General features: G+C 38.5%; 1 protein-coding gene across 1 annotated transcript in view; it reads right to left on the bottom strand.

Annotated features, from left to right (window-relative positions):
* Positions 1 to 352: 352 nt before the first annotated feature.
* RTN1 (reticulon 1) overlaps positions 353 to 16,451 on the bottom strand; it is a 238,618-nt gene continuing 222,519 nt past the window's right edge. Inside the window, exons 5-9 of the mRNA XM_060167003.1 lie at positions 15,793 to 15,931; positions 14,273 to 14,342; positions 13,719 to 13,765; positions 13,575 to 13,633; positions 353 to 1,129 (exon numbers count right to left, since the gene is read on the bottom strand). Coding sequence (XP_060022986.1) covers positions 1,087 to 1,129; positions 13,575 to 13,633; positions 13,719 to 13,765; positions 14,273 to 14,342; positions 15,793 to 15,931 — 358 coding nt within the window. The 3' untranslated portion in view covers positions 353 to 1,086. The remainder of the gene's footprint in view (positions 1,130 to 13,574; positions 13,634 to 13,718; positions 13,766 to 14,272; positions 14,343 to 15,792; positions 15,932 to 16,451) is intronic.

Genomic DNA, 16,451 nt, shown 5'->3' with positions numbered 1-16,451 from the left:
TTATAATTGTTTTATGACAATATTGTGTTGCATATTATTATAAGAAGTTTATGAAAGGATTTATATAACTTTCAAGTTTTAAAAAAACTATTTAAATTATCTGCATAAACCCCACAGAGTACAATATTAAGGGTGTTTTCCAGTTTTACCAGTCTCCAGTGATTTCTATTAATAACCCATAGGAGCCATATACTACTTTGGAGTTGGACTGTGTGGTCCTGGACACAGTAGTAAAGTGAGCACTTGGCCTCAGCCTTCCCAGCACGTTCACGGGAGATTTATTTCTTAGAGCTTTTGCATTTTCTGGTGAGATCATGAGAAGAGAGGGAGAAGTTTCTACATTTAGTAACATTTATTTATGCATTCAGTATCAAGTACATAAGTGCAAATATCCAGAGTCCATAATTAAGTCCATTAGGAACTACAGAGAAAGTAATACAAATTGTAATAAAGTTAACATGCTGGTACTTTTTAGTTACCATACATGTAAATCAGCCCATCAGTCTCACACAACAAAAGTACTGCATGTTTGTTTTGGGTTTATTTGTTTATTTAATTATTTTAATTTATACAAAACTGATTATCCTAAGTACGGTCGACTTGTTTTTATTTTTATGTTGTGTGTGTTGGAAAAACACTTAAACATCGATCTACAAGTCTCTATATTGTTATTAAAGATTAATCCAAGCAACAACCCAAGGACATATAAGCGATTTCCACTATTGCATCAGTGCACTGGGCAGGAAAGGCCTAGCCACAGGGAACATGAGAAGCTACAGAAGCATTGCAGAGAGAAGAACACCGACGAAGGAAAGATAAGTTGGGTTCTCACCATCATGCACTTTTTTTTAGCAACACAAAATTAAAAACCACATCTAATACACTTTTCTCTATGCTTTAGTGCTTGACACAGTGACTCAAATACCCTAAGAGTACAGAAACAGCCTAAAAACAGCTGTTTTAAAGTTTGTCTCTAAGATTATGATACTGGGGGGGAGAAACAATCAATTTATAGTAACATATAAGACAGAGCTGTTACCACTTCAGACATTCCTCTTGGTGTCCAGTCCCTGGTGGGGTACTGATTTACTCAGTGTGCCTTTTAGCGCCTGGGATTTTAGCCTGAATCCTAAAAAAACAGTATCAGAAGATGGTAAATCACAAGTGTTATTAATGAAATCATTTAATGACATCATTATGTGTTGTTGCTTTAATTAACTAAGTGACCAAATCGCTTAATATTCCAAAAGATATAATTTTTATGTATGAGTGTCTATAAACACATTTCTATGCAGCAATAAGAAGAAAGTATAAATTAGATAATGAATGACCCAAGGAAGCCATATTCCTTAAATTATAACTTTTTAGGTAGACAAAGAGGTCAATTTATTTCAGAATTATAGAAACTGTGATATAGTTAGGTGACCATTTATCACTCAATCTGGGACACTTCTGAAGGAGAAAGAGGGTGCTGTTACTAACTACGCTAGGACAACAAGCATAAACATGGCTGATTCCAGGTAAAGAAACGTATGGTCACCCTCAGCGTAAACTGCCCAGAGCTAGAGTTAAGAAACCTGAATCCTAGTTTCAGCTCTCTACTAATTAGCTGTGTGACATAGGCCAGCTAATGAGCTTTCCTGGTCCTAGAGTATTTATTAGGTATAAATTAGACATCTCCAATGCCCCTAAAATTCTGCGATTCTCACAGTATTATTTTAGGGTAGGTTTATACTGGAAGCATTTTGTTTCATTAAATCAAAGCTTTATGAGCTCCCCATGCAGAGTCTGACTGAGACCTTCCTCTGTCCTAGTACCCTTCTACATGCTGGAATTCAGTGAACAGAAGGGAGAAGGTCCTGCTCTCATGGAGCTTTCATTCTCCTAGGGGTTGAGGAGCCATAAACAAACAAGTAGACAAACAAGAGAAGTACATATGGTGATAAATGCTATAAAAAAAAAACCAAACAAGATGGAATGATAGGCAGTGAGGGGGCAGCAGTGATAAGGTGGGAGATGCCTACTTTAAATCCACTTATGTAAGAAACAGATGCCCAAAGGGGCCACCAGGCAAACATCTGGGTGTGAAGTGTTTCAGGAAGAGGAAGCAGGGAGTGCAGAGGCCACAAAGTGAGGACAAGCTTAGGAGGCAAGGAGAGTAGAGAACAGTGTGCTTGGGGAGCGAGCAGGGGAAGCCTGAGAGGCAGGTGGTAACCCAACGGTGTTGGAACTTGTGGGCAGTGGTAAGGAATTTAGATTCTATTCTGTGGATGGGAAGCCATTGATGAATTTTAGGCAGAGGAATGATGTGACCAAAGAAGATCATGATGGTGGTTATGTGAAAAAACTGGGGAAACAGAGGTGAGAGAAATAACGGATGGGGGGAAACTATAGCAGTCCAGGTGCCAGATGGCAATGGCCTGGGTGTTATAGAACTGGAGCATTGGAAATGGAGTGAAGTGAACACTCTGGGGATCTAGTGTGGAGATGGAGCTGACAGAGCCCACCTGTCATGTTGATGGATTGCATGTGCAGGCAAGAGAAAGACAAGAGAATAATCAAGGAAGATTCTTTGATTTTTGGCCTGAGCAACCAGGTAAATGATAATGCCATTTACCAAGATGGTGACGACTGAAGGAAAAATAAATTCTGGGCTGAAACTGCAAGATCTGTTTGGCCACGTTGAATTTGAAATGTATTTGGGACATTCAAGAGAAAACATCAGATAAGCAGATGAATAGACCTGGCTCTCAGTAAACCTTTCTTTTTTAGATTTACTTTATTTATTTATTTATTTTTGGCTGCATCAGGTCTTAGTTGCAGCACGTGGGATCTTCGTTAAGGCATGCAGGATCTTTTCTTGCACCGCGCACGCTTCTCTCTAGTTTTGGCATGTAGGCTCCAGGGCGCGTGGGGCTCTGTAGTTTGTGGCACACAGGCTCTCCAGTTGAGGGGCGTGGACTTAGTTGCCCTGTGGCATGTGGGATCTTAGTTCCCTGACCAGGGATCGAACCCGCATCCCCTGCATTGTAAGGCGGATTCTTTACCACTGGACCACCAGGGAAGTCCCTCAGTAAATTTAGACTTTATTTAGACTTTATACATCTATTCATAACATCTAGACTTGCATTGATTTTTAAAAAAATGTCTCAAGCACATCACTGACTCATATTTAGCTATGAACAGTTAACCAATTAAAACCCTCCAGCTATTTTTTTTATACACAGTACTGTTGTACCCTATATCATCCTCACCTCCCTCTCCTCCCATTCTATATTTGTAAAGCTGACTTTTAAAAACCTAAACTTGTGGAGATACACGTTTTGGAGTCCTTGACATAGAGATAAACTTTGAGGCCACAGAACTGGATGAAAGGTGAACCAGAGAAGGAGGAGCCAAGAGAAGACACTGGGAGAAAGCAGCTGAGGCTCGAGCAGTGTCACTAGTCAAGACTAGTGTTTAACAAAGATAGCAGTAGTGACGAAGAGTATCTGAGAGATTGAGAGGGATGAGGATGGAGTGATGACTGCAAGGTATGGCAATATGGAAGTCACTGGGTCCCTGACAAAGAGCAACTTCAGTGCTCAGGGTGAAGGCCTGATAGAAGTGAGGTGGGGAGAGATGAAAGAGATATCAAGGACAGAAGACTGGAGAAATTATGATTGTGGAAATAAGCACGTACAGGCAGAAACAGATAACGCAGCAGAGAGTGCGAAACATTCCAACAGAGACATCTTAGGTCGGTCTTCTCAAAAGTTTAAGATATAGAGCTCTACCCACCACCAGTCCCTCCCATCAGGAAGCTTGCACAAGCCTCTTAGATAGCCTCATCCACCAGAGGGCAGATAGCAGAAGCAAGAAGAACTACAATTCTGCAGCCTGTGGAAGGAAAACCACATTCACAGAAAGATAGACAAAAATGAAAAGGTAGAGGAGTTTTTACCAGATGAAGGAACAAGATAAAACCCCAGAAAAACAACTAAATGAAATGGAGATAGGCAACCTTCCAGAAAAAGAATTCAGAATAATGATAGTGAAGATGATACAGGACCTCAGAAAAAGAATGGAGGCAAAGATCGAGAGGATGCAAGAAATGTTTAATAAAGACCTAGAAGAATTAAAGAACAAACAAACAGAGATGAACAATACAATAACTGAAATGAAAAATACACTAGAAGGAATCAATAGCAGAATAACTGGGGCAGAAGAACGGATAAGTGACCTGGACGACAGAATGGTGAAATTCACTGCCATGCAACAGAATAAAGAAAAAAGAATGAAAAGAAATAAAGACAACCTAAGAGACCCCTGGGACAACATTAAACGCAACAACATTCGCATTACAGGGGTCCCAGAAGAAGAGAGAGAGAAAGGACCAGAGAAAATATTTGAAGAGATTATAGTCAAAAACTTCCCTAACATGGGAAAGGAAATAGCCACCCAAGTCCAGGAAGCGCAGAGAGTCCCATAAAGGATAAACCCAAGGAGAAACACGGCAAGACACATAGTAATCAAATTGACAAAAATGAGAGACAAAGAAAAATTATTGAAAGCAACAAGGGAAAAATGACAACATACAAGGGAACTCTCATAAGGTTAACAGCTGATTTCTCAGCAGAAACTCTACAAGCCAGAAGGGAGTGGCACAATATATTTAAAGTGATGAAAGGGAAGAACCTATAACCAAGATTACTCTACCTGGCAAGGATCACATTCACATTCAGTAGAGAAATCAAAAGCTTTACAGACAAGCAAAAGCTAAGAGAATTCAGCACCACCAAACCAGCTCTACAACAAACGCTAAAGGAACTTCTCTAAGTGGGAAACACAAGAGAAGAAAAGGAGCTACAAAAACAAACCCAAGGGGCCTCCCTGGTGGCGCAGTGGTTGAGAATCTGCCTGCCAATGCAGGGGACACGAGTTCGAGCCCTGGTCTGGGAGGATCCCACATGCCGCGGAGCAACTGGGCCCGTAAGCCACAACTACTGAGCCTGCATGTCTGAAGCCTGTGCTCCCCAACAAGAGAGGCCGCGATGGTGAGAGGCCCGCGCACCGCAATGAAGAGTGGCCCCCGCTTGCCACAACTGGAGAAAGCCCTCACACAGAAACGAAAGACGCAACACAGCAAAAATAAATAAATTAATTAATAAACTCCTACCCCCAACATTTAAAAAAAAACAAACAAAAAAACCAAACCCAAAACAATTAAGAAAATGGTCATAGGCACATACATATCGATAATTACCTTAAAGCTGAATGGATTAAATGCTCCAACCAAAAGACACAGACTCACTGAATAGATACAAAAACAAGACCCATATATATGCTGTCTACAAGAGACCCACTTCAGACCTGGGGAAACATACAGACTGAAAGTGAGGGGATAGAAAAAGATATTCCATGCAAATGGAAATCAAAAGAAAGCTGGAGAAATACTACTCATATCAGATAAAACAGACTTTAAAATAAAGAATGTTATAAGAGACAAGGAGGACACTACATAATGATCAAGGAATCAATCCAAGAAGAAGATGTAACAATTATAAATATATATGCACCCAACAAAGGAGCACCTCAATATATAAGGCAACTGCTAACAGCTATAAATGAGTAAATCAACAGTAACACAATACTAGTGGGGGACTTTAACACCTCAGTTACACCAACGGAGAGATCATCCAGACAGAAAATTAAAAAGGAAACACAAGCTTTAAATGATACAACAGCAGAGAGATTTAATTGACATTTATAGGACATTCCATCCCAAAACAGCAGATTACACTTTCTTCTCAAGTGCACAGAGGACACTCTCCAGGATAGATCACATCTTGGGTCACAAATCAAGCCTCGGTAAATTTAAGAAAAATGGAATCATATCAGGCATCTTTTCCAACCACAACGCTATGAGATTAAAAATCAATTACAAGGAAAAAAACATAAAAAACACAAACACATGGAGGCTAAACAATACATTACTAAATAACCAAGAGATCACTGAAGAAATCAAAGAGGAAATCAAAAAATACCTAGAGACAAATGACAACGAAAACATGATGATCCAAAACCTACGGGATGCAGAAAAAGCAGTTATAAGAGGGAAGTTTATAGCAATACAATCCTACCTCAAGAAACAAGAAACATCTCAAATAAACAAACAAACCTTACACCTAAAGGAACTAGAGAACGCAGAACAAACAAAACCCAAAGTTAGTAGAAGGAAAGAAATCATAAAGATGAGAGCAGAAATAAATGAAATAGAGACAAAGAAAACAATAGCAAAGATCAATAAAACTAAAAGCTGGTTCTTTGAGAAGATAAACAAAATTGATAAACCTTTAGCCAGATTCACCAAGAAAAAAGGGAGAGGAATCGAGTCAATAAAATTAGAAACAAAAAGGAGAAGTTACAATGGACACCACAGAAATACAAAGCATCCTAAGAGACTACTACAAGCAACTCTAGGCCAATAAAATGGATAACCTGGAAGAAGTGGACAAATTCTTAGAAAGGTATAACCTTCCAAGACTGAACCAGGAATAAATAAAAAATATGAACAGACTAATCACAAGGAATGAAATTGAAACTGTGATTAAAAATCTTACAACAAACAGACATTCAGGACCAGATGGCTTCACAGGTGAATTCTATCAAACTTTTAGAGAAGAGCTAACACCCATCCTTCTCAAACTCTCCAAAAAATTGCAGAAAAGGAACACTCCCAAATTCATTCTATGAGGCCACCATCACCCTGATACCAAAACCAGACAAAGATACTACAAAAAAAAGAAAATTACAGAGCAATATTACTGATGAATATAGATGCAAAAATCCTCAACAAAATACTAGCAAACAGAATCCAATACACATTAAAATGATCATACACCATGATCAAGTGGGATTTATCCCAGGGATGCAAGGATTCTTCAGTATATGCAAATCAATCAATGTGATATACCATATTAACAAATTGAAGAATAAAAACCATATGATCATCTCAATAGATGCAGAAAAAGCTTTTGACAAAATTCAACACCCATTTATGATAAAAACTCTCCAGAAAGTGGGCATAGAGGGAACCTACCTCATCATAATAAAGGCCATATGACAAACCCACAGACAACATCATTCTCAATGGTGAAAAACTGAAAGTATTTCCTCTAAGATCAGGAACAAGACAAGGATGTGCATTCCTGCCACTATTATTCAACATGGTTTTGGAAGTCCTAGCCATGGCAATCAGAGAGGAAAAAGAAATAAAAGGAATACCAATTGGAAAGAAGAAGTAAAACTGTCACTGGGTGCAGATGACACGATACTATACATAGATAATCCTAAAGATGCCAGGAGAAAACTACTAGAGCTAATCAATGAATTTGGTAACACTGCAGGATACAAAATTAATGCACAGAAATCTCTTGCATCCCTATACACTACCAACAAAAGATCTGAAAGAGAAATTAAGGAAACAATCCCATTCACCATTGCAACGAAAAGATAAAATACCTAGGAATAAACTTACCAAGGGAGGTAAAAGACTTGTACTCAGAAAACTATAAGACACTGATGAAAGAAATCAAAGATGACACAAACAGATGGAGAGATATATCATGTTCTTGGATTGGAAGAATCAATATTGTGAAAATGACTATACTACCCAAAGCAATCTACAGATTCAGTGCAATCCCTATGAAATTACCAGTGGCATTTTTTTTACAGAACTAGAACAAAAAATCTAAAAATTTATATGGAGACACAAAGACCCCGAATAGCCAAAGCAGTCTTGAGGGAAAAAAACGGAGCAGGAGGAATCAGACTCCCTGACTTCAGATTGTACTAGAAAGCTACAGTAATCGAGACAATATTGTACTGGCACAAAAACAGAAACACAGATCAATGGAACAGGATAGAAAGCCCAGAGATAAACCCACGCACCTATGGTCAACTAATCTATAACAAAGGAAGCAAGGATATACAATGGAGAAAAGACAGTCTCTTCAATAAGTGGTGCTGGGAAAACTGGACAGCTACATGTAAAAGAATGAAATTAGAACACTCCCTAACACCTTACACAAAAATAAACTCAAAATGGATTAGAGACCTAAATGTAAGACTGGACACTATAAAACTCTCAGAGGAAAACATAGGAAGAACACTCTTTGACATAAATCACAGCAAGATCTTTTTTGATCCATCTCCTAGAGTAATGGAAATAAAAACAAAAATAAACAAATGGGACCTAATGAAACTTCAAAGCTTTTGCACAGCAAAGGAAACCATAAACAAGATGAAAAGACAACCTTCAGAATGGGAGAAAATATTTGCAAGTAAATCAACAGACAAATGATTAATCTTCAAAATATATATAAACAGCTCTTGCAGCTCAATATTACAAAAACAAACAACTGAATCCAAAAATGGGCAGAAGACCTAAACAGACATTTCTCCAAAGAAGAAATATAGATGGCCAAGAAGTACATGAAAAGCTGCTCAACATCACTAATTATTAGAGAAATGAAAATCAAAACTCAATGAGGTATCACCTCACACCAGTTAGAATGGGCATCATCAGAAAATCTGCAAACAACAAACGCTGGAGAGGGTGTGGAGAAACGGGAACCCTCTTGCTCTGTTGGTGAGAATGTAAATTGATACAGCCACTATGGAGAACAGTATGGAGGTTCCTTTAAAACCTAAAAATAGAATTACCATATGACCCAGTAATCCCACTACTGGGCATATACCCAGAGAAAATCATAATTCAAAAAGACACATGCACCCCAATGTTCATTGCAGCACTATTCACAATGGCCAGGTCATGGAAGCAACCTAAATGCCCATCGACAGACGAATGGATAAAGAAGATGTGGTACATATATACAATGGAATATTACTCAGCCATAAAAAGGAATGAAATTGGGTCATTTGTAGAGACGTGGATGGATCTAGAGCCTGTCATACAAAGTAAGTCAGAAAGAGAAAAACAAATATCGTACATTAACGCATGTATGTGGAACCTAGAAAAATGGTTCAGATGAGCCAGTCTGCAGGGTAGAAATAGAGACACAGATGTAGAGAACAAATGTATGGACACCAAGGGGGGAAAGTAGCAGGGGTGATGGGGGTAGTGGGATGAACTGGGAGATTGGGATTGACATGTATACACCAATATGTATAAAATAGATAACTAATAAGAACCTGCTGTATAAAAATAAAATAAAATTCAAAAATTAGAAAAAAATTGTGCAAGATATATGTTTTAGTTTTGAAATGCTTTGGAATACCACAGTAGACTAGGTGTTAACTAATTCTACTCTTCTCCCATTGTGGAAGTCCTTTTTACCACATTTGTAACAATGGTCAACTAACTTTTATGTGAATACCTGAATGAGTGTCAGTGAGCTCACTGTTTCATGAGGCGAATGGTTTCATTGTTGAACAACTCTAATTGGTACGGTTTTCCCTCACGTTTCATTCAAATCTCAGACCTTCTGGACTTTCCATTCACAGTTCGTTAGAGAAAAAAAGGAAGACTACTTCTTTCACAATGTTAGACCTCCAAATATTTGAGGATAGCTATTGTGTTCTTTTAAAGTTATCTCTTGGGTTTCCCTGGTGGCGCAGTGGTTGAGAGTCCGCCTGCCGATGCAGGGGACACGGGTTCGTGCCCCGGTCTGGGAAGATCCCACATGCCGCGGAGCGGCTGGGCCCGTGAGCCATAGCCTCTGAGCCTGCGCGTCCGGAGCCTGTGCTCCGCAACGGGAGAGGCCACAACAGTGAGAGGCCCGCGTACCGCAAAAAAAAAAAAAAAAAAAAAAAAAAAGAGGTTAAAGTTATCTCTTTTCCAGAGTAATCATCCCCTGTGAAGCTGGGCTGTCACTCGCCATTACTGTCAGATTTCCAATAGTTCAATACCCGGTCATCTTTCTGACATTACTCCAGTATATAACTGCAGCTCTTAATATGTCAGACTCTGAAATTTAACACAGATATGGAATGACAATATGGAATATGAAACAACTATGGCCTCTTTTGATTTTGATTTATACTTCTATTAATAACATCTAAACTTGCATAGATTTTTAAAAATATGCCTCAGTACATTATTGACTCATATTTGGCTGTGATCAATTCATCAATTAAACCCCCTCGGGTATTTTTTACACAGCTACTGTTGTACCCTATCTCATCTTCCCTTCTTCCCATTCTATATTTGCAAAGTTGACTTTCCTAAATATAGAACTTTGCTTTCCCTGTCAGTTTCATTTTATTAATTTCAGTTCACAATTCTACATTATTCAAGATCACTTGATTCATTTTGAATATTGAGTTTTGCGGTCTTCTGAATGTGCTTTTGCTCTAAGCTATGTGTCACCTAGAACTCTGATGAGTATATTTGATTTGTCTTCACATAGTCATGTGAAATACTGAGATGGAAAGTCGTGGAGTCAAGGGCAGAGTCCTCTGTCACATTACTGCACCTTGCCCAGACGGATATTTGATGGATTAATGAACATCCCTAGGGTCTACTATTTCAACCTTCTAGAACTCTACCAGTTGTGCTATCACCTGGACCGTACATCTCCATTTTCTCCTCAAGGACACCAGGAAGACTTTTCTAGTACTCCTACTGAAATCCAAATTCTTGCTGGCTAGAGCAAGCTGTATGATCCCTCAGTTTAGTGATCACAGAACGATCTGAGTATTTACCTACATTTTTACTAATTCATTCTGGAACTTTGCTTGAAAGTAGGCATTCGATTCATCAAAAGGTAATTTCTAGAATCTGTTTTTCTCATTTGAAAATCAGGACAGCTCCTGCCCAATTTTAGACTGTTTTGCCATCCTAGAATACAACTCACCTGGACGTGGAGAGTTGTATTCACTTGAGGCAGATTTCTTATTAAGTTTTCAGTTATTTAAAGATTTAATTTCCTCTAAAATATTTATTTTACCTTTTTAAATTTGTCAGCCTTCAGAGCTGGAAAACTGAGACACAGGAAGGTTAAATGACCTGGACAGGTTCATCATCCACTCAGTATAGAGAAGGGAGGGGCACCAAGGTCTCCTGACCCAGTCTGGGACTGTCCTCCACATCTCTCGTGAACTGATCTCTAAGCGGTAGGAGGAGGATGATCATGATCATGATCATTGAATATTTATTGAGTGCTTCCTATGTCCAAGTAAGAGTAGTTTATAGATGTTATCTTTTCAATGTATAGATAAGGAAACAAGCTCAGGGAGTCAAATAACATGCATAATGAACTTATATAGCTGAAAAATGCCAGAAATGGACTCAAACTAGTCTGATTCCAAAGATCATGTTCTTAACCGTTTCACTAAAAGGGTGTGAGTTCTTTTGGTGGAGTTATTCTAGCATGGAATCAGAATTTCAGAGGTTGAAGGAGCCTTAGAGGTAAGATCCCACCAAGAAATCTCCTTCAAAATTTAGTGTCAGGAAAAACAGATTCTTTTGAAGAACTGCTGTTTCCTCCTTTCTGGTAACAAGAACTACGTAACTTCCCCAGTTTCTCTTTTAGTTCTTAGCTTCCTTCCACTTCTGCCATGTGAGGACACAGAGAGAAGTCTGCAGCAGAACCTGACCATGCTGGCAAGGGCCCTCATTTTAGTAGCTCTTCGTTATCCCCTCCAGGTAAGACCAGTAGTTTCCTTATCTCCCTCATTTTAATATTTTATGCAACTCTATTGTCATTCTTATACTGTCTTATAGTTATTTCTTTACAGTTTTGTCTTTACAGTTTTGTCTGCACCTAAAGGCTGAGAGCTCTGCTAGGATAGGATCATCTCATTCCTCTTTATACTCTGTGCCTGTTACATGTAGTTCCCATAAAATAATAAGTGTGTCTTTTTTTGGAAGCAAGCAACCAATCAGTCAAATAAAAAATTAAGAGATGTGATTTGTTCAAGATCCTCAAACTAAGTATTGGACGACTGAGCACTGAAGCTTCTATCTTCCAGTTTCCAAGCTCCTATTCTGGTGTTCTTTGCTGTAGTTCCTAAACACAGTTCTAACTGCCAAAAAGGCACCTAGGGAGTTCATTAAAACATAGATTACAGGACCCTTATTCTAGGAGTTCTATTTCCATAAGCCTGTTGTACAGTTTGGAAATTCATATTTTTAACAGGTTCCCCAGGTTTAGTAAACACCAAGTTTCACATTATACCATGCTGCCATTTCTTAGTACAAAGTAATGAATATCCTCAATTTGTTGATTTTCATTAGGTATTAGTTGCATTTGTGTCCAAGTTGATAATTTCAGGCATTTGAAATGTGCTACAGATCTGATACAGATCCAAATTCACCATGAATTTAAGAGGAAGAATATAAACAATACACAGTAAAAAACAAAAATCTTTATATACTTCAGGAGAGAACTGTAACTGATGATATGCAAATCAAATAGCAGAGGAACTTTAAATTGCTTGTTTTTTTCTTATTTGTTTTGTTTTATACATCTTTTACTATGTAAAATACTTTCCTTGAATTCTGACCATCACCTAGGTCTAGCCACATGATTCTAAGATTACTAGAGAGAAAGTCTAGTTTTTTGAGACATGTATTTGTAGTTGAAGCCTAGGTCAGCTTTTGATTAAAACAAAATCTTGAGTAATAAGGACAACATAAAAACTATCATTTTAGATGAAGACATATCTAAAAACACTAATTTAAGAATTAAGGAAAACTACTAAGTTAATGACCATATTAACTGTAGGTACTGATAACTGGAAACTTTATCTCCTAATATATAAAGTAGCCATAAAGTAGAGTCTATTTAAGACTCAGGTTTGGAAAGCAATGCTGTTAATAAAATAAGAAAACACACACACTTGTTGAGTTGAAATGGTGTAATTTAAAATGTAACAAAAGTTCTAAAGATTAAAAAAATTTTGGGCTTCCCTGGTGGCGCAGTGGTTGAGAGTCTGCCTGCCGATGCAGGGGACACGGGTTCGTGCCACGGTCCAGGAAGATCCCACAGGCCGCGGAGCAGGTGGGCCCATGAGCCATGGTCACTGAGCCTGTGCATCCGGAGCCTGTGCTCCGCAGCGGGAGAGGCCACAGCAGTAAGAGGCCCGCGTACCGCGAAAAAAAAAAAAAAAAAAAGTTTAAAAAATAATTTCAATGGTTTAAAAAGTTAGTGATATTTACTGTTTAAAAATTGAAAATGTTAACTTAATTGTTTTTATTTTGATCAAACTGTTATAAATTAATTTCACTATCCTGAATCAGGCTATCAGGCTTCTTTCTTTCCTCCAACCCATCTTATTCCTGGACATGAGCCAGTGCCCAGATAGAGCTTAATATCATTCATTCATTAAAATTCATTTCATTATACCTGAAATAAACCACTGAAAGTTTTGTTTAATTGGAAGTTTTAAAATTCATACTTAATTTACGAAATAACATAATTAGGAAGGGTGTGAATATAAGCCTCAAATAAGTGAATGATCATAAATCAACCTATTATTTTCTTATCCTTTTATTATTCCTATCTAATCCAGTCAAACGCCTGCCTAAGGTGGTCTCTCCTTCTTATAAATTGCACTATGTAACTTACTTTGCCACAACAGCATTTATGTGAGTCCTCACAAGTCCCAGATATTGGTCAATCTGTGCCTACAAAGAGGAAGAAATCATGAGTACATCCAAGGTTCACAAGGTCAAAACTTAACATGAATGTTTGACACTACATAGAACTTACCTGGTGCTTAACATACACTACAGGTAGAGTAAACATTGAAACCACAGCTGGGATGAAAAACAAATATAGTATTAAAATTGAGAGTTGTCAGTAAGAATAAGCTTATAGATACATTTTTATATAGTCATGTGATATTATGACATTATTTGCAGTAGCCAGCATTCTAGCTAAAAGATGGCAGGACTAGTTCATAAGGAAAACAAAAATATGCTGAAGCCTTCATGGATATTAAGTCATTATTCCTGGAATGAGGGAATGACCTCCTAAGAAGAAAATGAACTTCTACACATAAATGCCATTGAAGCAGATATATATTTGAAGCCAAATAAAACCAGTTACAGTTGAAGAAAACTTCAGATTAAGAAATTCATTATTACTATGTAATATACATTATACTCTTTAACTGAACTATGATGGTCGGGGAAATGCTTTGGACTCAGAATCTGGCATTTGTTGCTAGGAATCCATCCAAGCAAGCTAACGGCTAACAGCCTAGGAAGCTTTATGCTCACAGAACGTGTGAGGGGAGACATAACATACTTGTCTGTCCTTACCCATGAGCAGCAGGGTCAAGCCATTGAAGAGAGCGCCAACGTAAGTCAGGAGCCACATGAGGACTGCAAACTAAAGAATGAAATGATGATCAGAGCTTCTAAAACCATCGTGACAGATAAGAGTCTCATTTCACTGACTTCTTTAGATTAAAACTTGAGGCAAACTACGTCATGGTTTCAATAGAAAATGTAAGAGCATTTAAAGCTCATCACAGAATTACTGAAAGAGGATCCTGTCTTTACTTCTCTCCGAACCCTTTGGATCTCTTTGTTGTAAGATTTGAAGGACTCAATGAAATAATAATCTAGGGCAGGGGTCAGCAAACTGGCCATTGCCTGTTTTTGTATGGGCCCACAAGTTAAGAATGGATTTTACATTTTGTAATAGTCAAAGAGAATCAAAACAGGAATAACATTTTGTGATATGTGAAAATGATATGAAATTCAATTTTCAGTATTCATAAACAATGTTTTATTAGCACACAGCCACAGTCATTCATTTACATATTGTCTTTGGCTGCTTTCCTGCTATAATGGCAAAGTTGAGTAGCTGCAACAAAGACTGTGTAGCCTGCAAAGCCTTAAATATTTACTATATGGCCCTTTATAGATAAGGTTTGCTGATCCCCATTCTAGCCCACAATTTTTACATTACAAATGTCAAGAGAAATGTCACCTTAAAAGCCCTACGGTAAGTAATTAAAATCGCCCTGCTATCTCTTTTTTAGTCGTTACCTGCCAAGACATTATTCCAGTAAAGCACCTTGAGGGTTAAGGCCTCATCACTCACTTTCCTTCTGCTCTTTCTTCCTCAGTTATGGAGCAGCCCACGGGAGACCCCTCCCTGGTGTGTACAAAGTGCTCTCGGGGAACGGGGAACTCAAAACATCCTTGCCTGGGCTCCCACCCCTCTGCTCATGGCCCTGTTGAATCATGATTGATTGACTTCGGTTTTACATGTAAGCCATGGGGTGGTCATAGCAGCTTGTTCAAAGAAACCTGATGAGTTCAATGATGGCACCAGGAATAACACCCAAGTGCCCAAAGTCCTCTACCCTCAGGGGTTCAGTCTCATAGCCCACATGTCTTATTATTAGCAGAGTCCAGCATTTCAAAGAAAAAGCATATATATTTTTTACATTCCCTAAACTAGATTTTTATTTTTAAAATAATTTTAGGAAATTGAGGAATTGAAAATGGTAAGGAGAAGCAACCTGGGATATTGTAAAAAGTACAGAACTAGAAGCTGTGTGACCTGGGTTTGATCCCAGCTCTATCAGTGACTCACTTGGCAACCTCAGGCAAGTATCTTAATCTCTCTGAACCATAGTTCCAGCATCTGTAAAATGAGGGGATTAGACTGGATGAGCTCCATGGTACTGTACAGCTGGAGATTTTCTGACTCTAGAATATAATTAGCACTTGTTATTTTATTCTCCATTGTGTCGCAGTTTATAATGTTACACCGTTAGGGAAAATAAAACCAAGACCATCAAACGGAACGTCTTAAGCAATCGTACTTTTAAGGAATCCACCAGGTCCTGGACAAGGAAGAGCCTTCTCAGTTCTTTAAGCGTGTTGTTCACATAGAATTGCAGGCAGTCTGTGTACTTCTGAATCTGCTCCTGAGACAGCGTGATCTCAAGCTCCAAGTAGGCCCTGTCAACAAAGGACCCCCACAGAGAACTCCATCAAAGGGAATCCTGAAACAGTGAAGTTTTCCTTTTCCAACCCTGAGGATAACAGCCCGGTCATCCTGAAGGATTCATGCCAGCCAGAAGGCTACAGGGCACCACACACACACACAGCCGGTGCATTGGGGAACACAGGAATCACGGCACTTAGTGGGGCACTCTGACTGCTTCATTACAGCATTACAGTGTGAGCTGATAATTCAGAGTAACTGGCTGAGAACAGAGAAAAGTCAATCCAAACCAGCTCATTTGCTGAATTCTCTGTATATCTCTGGCCCACCAGGCAATTGTGAAAGTCTTCCTTTCTTCTTGGCTGCATGAAGATGAATTGTCTTTTTAAATAACTGAGATATCTGAAAATCCTAGCTGCCAATTATTATCTGTCATCAAAACTCTAAGATTTCATATTTAAATTCTGGAAAGTACTTTCAGGTTTTATCTAGAGAACTCTGAAAATGCAAGGAGCTGCACCATATTAAAATGCT

This window comes from Lagenorhynchus albirostris, chromosome 1 (genome assembly GCF_949774975.1).
Source record: "Lagenorhynchus albirostris chromosome 1, mLagAlb1.1, whole genome shotgun sequence".
Lineage (NCBI taxonomy): Eukaryota > Metazoa > Chordata > Mammalia > Artiodactyla > Delphinidae > Lagenorhynchus > Lagenorhynchus albirostris.
Note: the sequence above shows the minus strand (reverse complement) of the source record. Positions and strands in the feature narration are given on the sequence as shown.